Source organism: Triticum dicoccoides, chromosome 6A (genome assembly GCF_002162155.2).
Source record: "Triticum dicoccoides isolate Atlit2015 ecotype Zavitan chromosome 6A, WEW_v2.0, whole genome shotgun sequence".
Taxonomy (NCBI): domain Eukaryota; kingdom Viridiplantae; phylum Streptophyta; class Magnoliopsida; order Poales; family Poaceae; genus Triticum; species Triticum dicoccoides.
In genome coordinates, this window is record NC_041390.1 from 253,409,294 (window position 1) to 253,421,959 (window position 12,666).

At 45.5% G+C, this 12,666-nt stretch overlaps 1 protein-coding gene across 1 annotated transcript; it reads left to right on the forward strand.

The window, feature by feature from the left end:
- Positions 1-6,311: 6,311 nt before the first annotated feature.
- LOC119316741 (far upstream element-binding protein 2-like) lies at positions 6,312-12,192 on the forward strand. Its single transcript, XM_037591122.1, has 7 exons — positions 6,312-6,751; positions 7,680-7,798; positions 7,900-8,085; positions 8,175-8,270; positions 8,447-8,518; positions 8,834-8,950; positions 10,777-12,192. Exons 1-7 carry the CDS (start codon positions 6,409-6,411, stop codon positions 11,890-11,892), a joined length of 2,049 nt encoding a protein of 682 aa, XP_037447019.1. The 5' UTR covers positions 6,312-6,408; the 3' UTR covers positions 11,893-12,192.
- Positions 12,193-12,666: the final 474 nt, after the last annotated feature.

A 12,666-nucleotide genomic window follows, 5' to 3' on the forward strand; every position in this document is an offset into this window, starting at 1 on the left:
TCCTGAAGCTGAAGACATACCAGCAGCCGACCCCATTGCTGTTGAAGACATTGGTCATCAGGACAATGTACAAGATGGTGCAGCCCTTCCTCGGTATGAACAAAGCGAACTCATCATTATTGGTCGTCCTTTGACGCCAATTGCACAAGATGCGTCATGGGCGGATCGCCCTCAAGAGGAAGAAGACAATGAGGCCCAGCCCACTCCAACACCACAGGCGTCGTCTGCATTCCGCATGCTTCACAAAGGTCCAAGGCCTCAAGTCTATGCTGAAGACATTCCGGTTGCATCAGCCAAAGAAGAAGCACCACAAGAGCCCACTCCAATGCTCTACCAAGAAGCAGTTCTCCAGGAGAACGTGCTTGTGACTGACCCTCTAGCTAGTCAAGCGGAGGCTGAAAATATTGAGGCTGCCACAACCAACATTGAAGCCAATGTGGAGCCCTCCCCACCAAAAGCTTCAGCAGACAGCGAAGCTACTGATCCAGACACTTCTGTTCCTGAGTCTGCTGCTGGTCCTCAATTTGATTACCATGTTGAGCACATGCCTCATGTCCAGAAGCCAGTCCCAAGGCTGCCAAGGTTCCCAGGTCCTGCGTCAGCACCTGGCTCCTTCGACATCAATAGCTTCAAGGTAGACAATACATTCTTCAACAGCTCCAAGAACCCCTATTCAAGGGAAAGGATTTCATCAGATAGGTTCTGGAGCTATCCTCAGCGCAGCTACTATTCATGCATCCTATACAACCAAGGTCGCATCTTCCCGCACAAGCGCCTTGATGTTGAAGCTATTGCTGGTCTGCCCTGTTTAGAGGAAGCACTGGATTGCTTCAAGCAAGTGGGTCTGCTGCAGTTTATAACTGATGAAGAGCACTGGAATGAAGAGTTTCTGTTGCAATTCTATGCCACCCTACACATCAAGGGATACAACAGAGATCCGAAGACTTGGGCCCTGGAGTGGATGACCGGCAATGTCCATCACGAAGCCAATGCATTCGATATCATTGAGCTCACCGGCCTGCCCACTCCTGGCGAACTCTTCGAGGAAGGTTGTCCACTACACACTGAAACTCTTGAGAGTATATTCCCGAGGCCTGAACCAAATATGAGTCAGATGCTCTCCATGATGAAGCCACTGCCTCTCGATGCTCCTTATCTAACAGAGTTCTTCGTTGAAGACTTTGAGTACCTGCCTAGAACAATCTATCACATTATCCGGCGGACTCTCTGGCCTATTAAAGGGCACTCTCCAAATGCCAAGATTGCGGGTGCAATGAAGACTCTGATATTCCGTATCCTTCATGGCAAATGCTTCAACGCACAGGATTTCTTCATACGCCAACTCGCTGCATCAAGCTCAGATCTGTTTGGTTTAAAGTTCTATGCTCCTTGGGTAATGAGACTGATCAAGCTTCACTTTGCGATCTCATATCAGCCCGCAGCCCGCAACCATCGGATCTTCTTGCCAGATGTGGATGCCTCTGCCGAGGCTATATATCCTGAGCCTGCCAAGCAACCTTTGAGTCTTCAGAATGCAGAACACCAGAGCTTCACTCAGAACGATGAAAGTGTTGAAGCCATCTCCAGGGTGTATCCTTTGGCTGGCACTACACGTGCGCCACACCCTACTTCAACTGAAGCCACTGATAGTGCAACTGCTTCAAGACCCAAGAAGCGCGCTCGTGTTCTCAATGACCGAGAGCTTCTTGTGGCCCTTCATCAAAAACAAGATAGGCATCATGACTGGCTAAAGCGTCGGATGAAAAGCCTCTTGGTGGATGTTAATCGTCTTCGAAATCTTGCCACCAAAAATGCTTTCGTCACTCATGAAACCTGTCGTCGTACATGGAAAGGGTTATCAATGATGTGTACTGAAGCTGAACTTGAAGAGGATGGCTTCACTGAGCGATTCAAATTTGACACCACATCTCCTAGAAGGGCTGTGATGCGCAACACACCATCACTTGAAGACTCTGAGTTTTCTTCATCTGCTGCCACAGTCACTGCCAGAATCATTGATGAAGAAGACGATGCTACATCACCGCCACCTACTTCAGCACCTCCAAGCTCTTCTGCACCGCCAAACACCTCCAACGACCCTGCTGCTCCTGGGAACGAGTAGACACTCTATGTCTTCAAACATTTTTGGTCCTTGCTGACAAAAGGGGGAGAAGCATATGGGTTGATAGTCTTCAAGCGGGTCCATATGGGCGGGTGCTTTATGTTTTGCTATATTTTGCTTCGTGCTTACAACTCTCGTTTTTGCTTCATTTGGTTCTTTGAGTTGTAACACTAAAACTCGATGGTCGTCTGCTACTTGTTTGCCACCATGTTTGCGAAGATAAATTCCGCATGAGCGACGATAAATTCCGCACTTATCTCATTCTGCAGACGTCCATTTTTCATTATGCATGTCATTCTCTTCATATACTTTCACATGCATAGTGGATTGTCATCATAAGCTGAATTGGATCTCCACAAGTACAACCTGCCATGTGCATTTGCATTCCAAAAGCAAATTAACTTATATGCACATCTTCAGGGGGAGCCCTTGAAACTTATGAAGACAATTCCTTATCCTTTACAATTTCACAGACTATATTCCCCGTTGAAAACTTCAACTAGTTTGTCATCAATCACCAAAAAGGGGGAGATTGTAAGTGCGTCTAGTGCCACCCCTAGTTGGTTTTGGAGTATTGACGACAAACCTAGTTGAGGGACTAATGTGTTTGTGAGAATTGCAGGATAACACATGTAGAAGTCCCTCATTGATTCGGTTTTACTACCAGAGATGACCCCTAAAAATGTATGAAGACATTGAAGCCAAAGGTGGTATATGAAGATATTCACATTGAAGACTATGACAAAAGAAGACACGTTATGAAGCCTATGGAGCTCGAAGACTTAGATCTTTCGTAGTTCTTTTTCTTTTGTGTTGAGTCATAGGAACCACCGTACGGTTAAGTGGGGTCCAGGAGAACCAGTCAGAATGACTGAAGTGATGCCTAAACCAAAAACCTATGTCTTCGAGTGAAGACAATGAGAGCGAATCTTGTCCAGAGCCGGACAAGTCAGCTTTGCTTGTAGCCCAAGTAAAGTTGCCATGAGAGTTTGAAATCTGACTGTTGAGACACGTGTCAGTTCCTTAATGACCCAGGATCATTTCGGACAAATCAGGTCGGGTTGCCAAGTGGCTATAAATAGCCCACCCCCTACAACCATAAATGGTTGGTTGCTCAGATTTCAGTGGACGGCTTTTGTCGTTTGAGAGCAACCCACCTCGAAGCCTTTGAGAGAAAATTCCTAGCAAGGAGAAAAGCCCTAACCACCCAGAGCCAGAGAACATTGGGCATCACTTAAGTCTTCTTGTCTGTGTGATCTGAAGACTTATTACACTTGAGGACTGTGAATCCTCCAGACGGTTAGGCGTCGCGTTCAGAGCATCCAAGAGACATTGTGGATTGCCAGTGAACAAAGTCTGTGAAGGTTTGGGAGTCTACCTTGAAGACTTACCAGAGTGATTGGGCGAGGACTATGTGACCTTAGCTCAAGGAGAATACGGTGAGGACTTGGTGTCCTGAGCTGCGTGTTTAGGACTGGGTGTCCGGGACTGTGTGCCCTAAGATTTAAATACCTAGCCGCTCCAACCAGACATACAGTTGTCACAACAACTGGAACTGGTCCAACACATCATTGTCTTCAACGAGTCACCGGTTTCATCTTCACTTCCTTTTTCTTACTGTTACTCATTGTGAAGCCATTGCATGCTTGATCTATCTTTTGTCTTCACAACGTGAATGTATGATCTGTTTGGCTTCATAACTTCTTCCTACCTGATCCTTATTACACTGCAGCTATTTGTCTTTGTGCTTTCACTCTATTGAATACTTGACCATGGCTTGCCTAGTGTAATCTAACTTCCGCTGCATAGTAATAGGCAAAATCTTCGCTGTTTGTCTTCATAACTCCCACGTTTTGAAGACTTTCATAAAAATCGCCTATTCACCCCCCTCTAGTCGATATAACGCACTTTCAGAAATGACCCTGGGTCACTAAGGAACTGACACGTGTTCCAACGGTCAGATTTCAAACTCACACGGCAACTTTACTTGGGCTTCAAGCAAAGCTGACTTGCCCGACTCTGGACAAGATTCGCTCTCAAAGTCTTCACTCGAAGACATAGGTTTTGTTTAAGCATCACTTCAGTCATTCTGACTGGTTCTCCTGGACCCCACTTAACAGTACGGTAGTTCCTATGACTCAACACAGAAGAAAGAGAACTACGAAAGATCTAAGTCTTCGAGCTCCATAGGCTTCATGTGGTGTCTTATCTTGTCATAGTCTTCAATGTGAATATCTTCATATACCACCTTTGACTTCAATGTCTTCATACATTTTTAGGGGTCATCTCTGGTAGGAAAACTGAATCAATGAGGGACTTCTACCTGTGTTATCCTGCAATTCTCACAAACACATTAGTCCCTCAACTAGGTTTGTCGTCAATACTCCAAAACCAACTAGGGGTGGCACTAGATGCACTTACAGTTGGTCAGGCAAACTCGATGGGACCGAATCACTCATTTCGGTGAGACCGAAACGTTATGAAAGGGAAACAGAGAGTTTGCATTGCGAACTCGATGGGACCGATCGCTCATCTCGGTTGGACCGAAACGTTACGAAGGGAAACATAGAGTTTGCAATCCCATCTTGGTGAGACTGAGATCTCTATCGGCGAGACCGAAATGACTAGGGTTTTTGGCAGTGGCTATGTCAAGTGAACTCGGTGGCACCGAATAGAACATTTCGGTGGGGCCGAGTTTGACTTTTGGTTTAGGACATATGTGGATATGAGAAAGTGGTTAAGGGTTTTTGGAGCATATCACTAAGCATTTTGAGCAAGTAAGTCATTAAGCAACACCGCATCCCCTTTTAATAGTATTGCCTTTTCCTATGGACTCAATGTGATCTTGGATAACTAAAATGAAAATGTAGAGTCTTGAGCTTGAGCCAATGTGTGTCCTTAGCATTTTGAGGGGCCCACATTCCTAATCTATGCCATGCAAATCATTAAACTTTTTGAAATGGTTATCTTGAAATGGTATTAGTTCAATGAGCTATATGTTGTTAGTAATTACCAAAACCACCCAGGGATAGTTGCACTTTCACATAGAAAACTGAATCTGCCATGGCAAAAACACTAAGTATCAATGATTCAAATTGCTAGGTACATAGTTATGCTCTTGTGGACCGCAGCATGCCCACCTCCCATTATCACAACACGAGCCGAGGGAACAGGGACTCACCCGCGGGACTGGCATCGGTGGTCGAAGGCGGGGGAATGGACGAAGCAACACCAGCAGCTCCTCCACGGGGTGGCCGGACGAGACTCCGGCACAATCCGATGGTAGCGTGGTCGCGTCGTACACCACCTCTCCATGACGATGTCCGTCGCGACAGCGCGACCCCCTCCCCTTCGCGACCCACCTCTTGAAAGCACCTTGCCGACGCCCTCGGGAAGAAATGCAACAGAGAAGGGGCATATGGGACGCCCATCAACGGGAACCACGACGGGGACAAAAAATCGGCGGAGAAATCAACGGGCTTAAGCTGTCGACGTGCCTGCGCTCGAGGGCACCGCCATGACCCGCGCTCAAGGCTCGCCATGTCCCGCGCTCGAGGCCGCCACCGTGTCCCGCGCTTCTCCCCGCGTTCGAGGCCACCGCCGTGACCCATGCTCGAGGCCGCTGCCGTGTCCGGTGCTTCTCCCCTCGCTCGAGGCTACCACCGTGTCCCGTGCTCAAGGCCACTGGAGGTCGTCAGGCGGGCATTCCTGCTTGGTGGTGCGAGTCATCCCGTCGCTGATTTGGACGCTGACGGAGAAGAGAACCTAGCGCCTCCACGCCCGAGCTTCCTGGCTGCATCAAGCCTCTCCCGCCCGCTTTTCGCTCACCGCCTCCGCACGTCCCCATCCCGGCCGCCGTCGGCAAGCCATCGCGCCGGCCGCACCTCCTCTGTTTTTTTTCCCTCCATCTGTGTGTTGAGAAGAGAGTGGAGACAAAGTGGGGATGGGGTTCGGGTTATCCCGAACGGCGGCAGCTGACCTACATGGCACCTGTGTACGCTAAGATTCACTCCATGAAGGTCGATGCGTAGACGGCGTTCAGCTTGAGAAGAGAAAATATGGCACGTTCGGGAGTTATCGATACCGTTAAAAAATATCATCATAACATCGGAAGAACTAGAGAAAAAACTGAGCAGACAGAGAACTAGTAAAATCCTCGAGGTAGCCTATAAATACGCATCCCCGCTGCGCTCTAGGGTTCTCCGTTTTGCGCCGTCTTATCCCTCCGCTCCTCACAAAAACGTGCTTCTCGCCGCCACCACCCTAACCCTAGTTCCCCCGCCGCCATGGCCGACGACCACTACTCCTCCAAGCGCAAGTACGACGACTCCCCGCCGCCGCGCCGGACGGGATTCTCCTCCGGCCCGCCGCCCGCCTCGCCGCCGGTTGCCGGTGCCCCGGTGCCATCTTCGTACAACACTGTGCCGCCGCCTCCCGACGAGATCCAGCTCGCGAAGCAGCGCGCGCAGGAGATCGCAGCTCGGCTCTTCAGCGCCGCTGAGGCGAAGCGTCCCCGCGTCGACAATGGCGATGACGACGTGGGCACCGGTGGGGGAGGAGGGGGTTCCCTGGGGAGCGGTGGCCGTATCGGCGGTGGCGGCCTCGGATTCTCGTCCTCAGCCGGTGGTGGTGAGTATATTGGCTATATCTAGTGAAACACTTATTGGATCGGGAGATCTGTTTTTTGTGTGCTTGTGGTCGCGGCTGCTGTTATGCTGTTTATTTAGTTTGTTCCTTAGCTGCTGAGTACAGCTATGCGGTCCGTTCGATTTAGCGACATGTTCAGGAAGCAGTTGAAGTAAATAGCCCGCCTAGGCTAAAGCTTAGCCGTGCTACGATCTAGGCAACAACAGAACTCGTAGCGATTTCGTTATCCTCATGAGGAAGTTTAGATCTCCAAATTGTGTGTCTCTAGGGCATATCTAAGTAACTTAATCAAGCATAAAAAGAAAAAGAAAAAGAGGAAAGAAAATACCCACACGAATCTTTGTGTAAGATCAATGATACAGGACTTAGATGTGCAATACTTATGGCACATCTAGATGTGCTTTAGCAAAACTGATATTTATTATGGGTTTATAAGGATAGCTAGTAGTGTTTGTTAATAATTCTAACAAATATATCTTGTGTAGATCAGTAGTTTCCATTGCTTGATTCTGCTATATCATGTAATATTTTAATCAAGGTCTTGTGGAACTAGCACCTGTCTGCTAGATGCAACAAATGATATTATGTTCGTAAGAGTCATGGCCGCTAAATGACAATAGTTTCTGTGGTTCATTTTTTCTCTTTTTTGCATGTTAAATGCAAAAACATCAATATACTGCTTTCATGATTGTCTATCGGCACAGAGCCAAATATATGATTATCTCATGTGGCACATAGATGATGTGATTTCCTGTAATATTTTCAGGCAGCTCTGAACGTTATTAGTTTGTTACTTATGTACTGACATCTGTTTATTGTCCTGTTTTATGTTGTTCATGTGAAGGTTATTCTTCTCACTTAACAGATCCGCAGCTATCAGTAGTATAATGTGTTGCTCTTTTGTTTCCAGGCCATGCTTCTTCCATCCCATCCTTATCTTCTCAAGGAAACTCACATCAGTATTCTTCATATGGTGGTGGACACCAGAGTGGCAGTACAACAAAAAAGATTGATATCCCAAATGGAAGGGTATGCTACTTGGTAGTTTACTCTTTTGGTTTTTGGATTCATGAAGTTGATAGAAGGTTGCATGATGTGCAGTTCTTTTGCTTATGTTCTTTGACTTTTAGGTTGGTGTTATCATTGGAAAAGCTGGAGAAACTATAAAGCATCTCCAAGCTCAGTCAGGGGCAAAGATCCAAGTAACAAGGGACATGGATGTTCAACCCGGCTCACAGACAAGATCGGTCGATCTTTCGGGCACTCCTGACCAGATAAACAGAGCTGAGCAGTTGATAATTGATGTTCTTGCAGAGGTACCGTGCTACCTTTTTTTATGGTCAGGACTTCACATTTAGTTGGGCATTCATTTATTCAACCATACGTGTCATGTGACCTTCTGCAGGCTGATGCTGGATCATCTGGCACTATCTCTAATCGGAAGTACAACGCACCTCAACCTGGTGCTGAGCAATTCCAAATGCAAATTGCTAACAATAAGGTAAACTGGCTGCTTTCTAGAACTGGGATTGCTTGTCAGACATTGAAAATCATACCACACCCCAATATAGCAATGAGGGTGCCTTGTAAGCTTCACAGTTTCACGAACCAGTTTCTTTGGTGGTAAAAGACCTTGCCTATTCCTTTCCATGTCTTGATGATTTTTTCTTATTTCAGGTGGGTCTGGTTATTGGTAAGGGTGGTGAGACTATAAAATCCATGCAGGCCAAATCTCAAGCTCGTATACAGGTTTGTGAAAATTCTTATTGCGAAGTCTGAACATAAATTTGCTAGCTGAAAGTTACTTAGCACTGCATGATGTGTTCTGTTGTTGCCCTTTTTTTTCCAGTTTTCTTATGATTTAGCAAGTAAATTAGAATCCAAGTTCTGAGTTTGCTCAATTATAAGTAGAACTCATGCTCCTTTTGTCTTAGTAACTTTCTGTTCTATTATTCTCCTTTCACACCTGCATCTCCTTGTTAATCAGTATTGTATATTTTGTAATCATTTCCATTAGTAATAATAATAGTAATATTTCATTTGTCCTCACAAATCCTTTTGCAGGTCATTCCGTTGCATTTGCCTCCTGGTGATACTTCAACTGAAAGAACACTGTATATTGATGGTACTGCAGAGCAAATTGAAATAGCAAAGCAGCTTGTGAGTGAGGTCACTAGTGAGGTCAGCTTTCTTTCTCTTTTCATGCCACTTCCTAATTGGTGCAGCTATTTGTTATTTACCAGTGTTTAAATCATGTGGGTTTGATTACATTTTTTTGTACTTCATACTGTGTTTTTGTCCTGATTTATATTTCCCTACTTGACCTATCTTTTCCATTGTTTGCTTTGAATTCTTCTCTTTAGTTATGATATGCCCTATATTCTTGTCAAATGTACATGTCAAAACTTTTTCTCAATGGGTTGTCTAGTAAAAAAAGATGGTCGTGGAGCAGCAGCAATTTAGCTTTGACACGATTGTATGCTTTATACTCCCTCTGTTCCAAAGTAGATGACCCAACTTTGTACTAAAGTTAGTACAAAGTTGAGTCATCTATTTTGGAACGGAGGGAGTACAATTGTGTGCTTGCTTCTGAGATGTTCAGAGACGCACACCGAATCTGAAATTGTATTTGTAATTTGCCCAGTCTCTTTGTTATTAGCTTCTCTGCTCTGTGGAGTCTGCTGAAAATATAAGAAATATTTAAACACTCACAGTTAAATACTGGCAAATCCATACGTCCATTAGGAAGTTGATATCCTATCACAGCATCTTTACTACATATCATACCGGTGCTTGTGGTGCTATCCATATATCCCAGGATATACTGTCTGATCATTAACTGACATAAGGCCAAATTAGTGTTGGTAACTAGTTCTGAGGGCTGCAATCAATCCTGGAGCCAGGTTTGTTACTACCTAATGTTAATATACTTGATGCTCATGGATGAAAGATAAAATTATGAACTACTCCCTCTGTTTCGGTATAAAGGGTTCATGTGTACCATTGGAGTATACCATTAGAATTCAAATACAAATTCAATCGACTTTTTGAACAATAGAATACAGAGATCCAGAAACATGCCTGGTCCCTCTATCAAAATGGAAGTAAATAGTTTATATTCATGTACCTGGTGCTTGTCCTGTCAAAGTTTCATTTGGTATTTCTTTACATCTTTTGGGGATAGCTTGTGCAATACCCTATACAGGTGATCATTGTGCACACTTACATGATGGGCCGTGCACTGTTGTAGCTGTTATTTTGGCTATTGATATTTTTGCTCACTCAGGGTCTAGATATCATTCTTGCATTATTCCCTTAATACTTTTGATGCTTAATGTTTAGTCCTTTTTTCCTGTTGCTAACACCACCATCTGGGAGCAACATGTAACAATTAAGAACCTTACAGTTTATTGACTAGGCAAAAAAGTTCATATGTGTGTGTAGTTTGGAAAGATTATGCAGGATACCTCGCATGAATCTATCGTGTTCTGTTTGCTTGTATATATTTTCTGTGTGTTGACTTTTCAGGTTAACATGACCAAGCTTCCTTAAAAACTTTGCTTGAATCCTTTCTTTGACATTCATTTGTTCACCTATAATATAATTTTTTGTTGGAGGAGACTTGTCAAAAGAACTGCTGCTGTGTATGGTGTGTCATTAAGCAATACAAGTAGATGTTCCACATAATACTGATTTTACAACATCTATAAACTGCAAGGCAATCTTTTATTGCTATTCAATATGTATATATATGTTTGTCTAGCTGCCCAATCTTCATTATCTCCCATAGTTTTGCACATGGGAGACGCTAGATGGGCATCAGCAATGTTGCTTGAGAATCTTGCTCGGTGAGTTGACCCCTCTATTTTTCTTGGTGGTTCTGGAATTTCTGTATATTATGTTGCTTTGTTTTTGGATATGTTTTGTCTGGTTTGCACTCGTTCTGCATGGTACATTGCATGTTTTTGTTCTATACATATACAGATGTGCAAACTATATTTTTGCAGAATCGTGCCAGAAATCCAATGTCAGGTGGCTATTCTCAGCAGGGCTACCGCCCTCCTCGTCCTCAGGCAAACTGGGGTGCGCCTGGTGCACCAACAACACAACAGCCTGGTTATGGTTACATGCAGCCTGGACCTTATCCTGGTGCGCCACCACAGTATGGCCAGCAACCTTATGGCAGCTACCCTCCAGCATCTGGAGGTTATCAGACAGGGTGGGATCAGTCTTCAAACCAGCAATCACAGCAGGCCCCCTCTGCCGCTGGTTATGACTACTATAACCAACAGCAGCAACCCCAACAGCAACAATCTGCCACTGGAACTGCTGCACCTGCTGATGCTAGCAACTACAATTACAGCCAGCCTCCTGCTAGTTATGCTTCACAAGGGTATGGTGATTCTACCTACTCTCAGCAGAGTGGTGGGCAGCAAGCTTATGACTACTCTGGTTACCAGACCCAGGGGCAGCAGCAGTCTTACTCGGAGCAGCCTGGATATGATCAGCAGAGCTATGGATCAGCTGCTAACTCAACTCAGGATGGTACTGCACCTAGCTATGGTGGTCCAGGTGGTGCTGGTCAAGCATCTCCAGGGCAGCAAGCTTCCACTCCATCCTCTGGAGGCCAACCGGGTTATCCTAGCCAACCACCTACTAGTGCTGCTGCATCAAGCTACCCAGTGCAAGGTTCTGCCCCTCCATCTGGATACGTTGCTCCACATACACAGCCTGGTTATGGTACGCAGCCACCACCACAGGGCGCATACGGTCAGGGTGCTTATGGGCAGCCTCCGCAGGCTCAGAAGCCGCCTTCATCTGCTCCTACTTATGGACAGCCACCGCCTGCTCAGGCTGGTTATGGGCAGTATGGATACAGTCAGCAAGGCTATGGTGCACCGCCGCCTTACCCTGGTGCACCCACTGCTAGCCAGCCAGGCTATGGCCAGCAGCAGTCATACGGTGATCCTTATGCTACTGGTAGCTATGGGCAGCCTACAGCGTATTCTACTGAAGCTACAGCACCTGCTGCTTCCCAGTATCAATCTGCCGCCGCACCTGCCCCTACCACAGCAACTGCCGCTCCTGCCAACAGTGGTGCCCCCCAAACTTCTCCGAGTTGAGCTGCCTGCTCCTGCCTCAGCTGCATCTGCAATCTGGTTTCCTTGGCTCTGCTGCTTGAAGTATAATCCTCACTCTATCCATGTTATCTTACTTTTTATTGCTTGCTTGTGAACTTTATATATTGCTATATTATATCCTGGTTTTGCTGCTTGCGTATGGCATGTACTGCTGTGCTTGTGATCGCTGGTGCATAATGTGACCTATACTTTGGATACTGAAATGCAACTGTTCAGTTTTGCAGCTTAACGTGTTATTATAGTTATGTGGATGAAATATGTATTTGACATCAATTTCTAGCAGGCACTTGAGCCTCATACTTTGTTGTCTTTCATTTGATGTTTTCACATTGTTATGTGGGGATCACTGTTTCATTGGCTCTGCTGCTGTTCTTGCATCCTACTATAACATACAGATGTATGTAGACATGTTTTAGAATGCAGACTCATTCATTTTGCTAAAAAGACTTATACTCCCTCCGTCTGGAAATTCTTGTCCCAGAAATGAATAAAAGGGATGTATCTTTACGGAGGGAGTATATAGGAACGGAGGGAGTAGTTTACAACGCTCCTGAGATGTATTGTCTTTCATTTGATGTTTTCACATTGTTATGTGGGGATCACTGTTTCATTGGCTCTGCTGCTGTTCTTGCATCCTACTATAACATACAGATGTATGTAGACATGTTTTAGAATGCAGACTCATTCATTTTGCTAAAAAGACTTATACTCCCTCCGTCTGGAAATTCTTGTCCCAGAAATGAATAAAAGGGATGT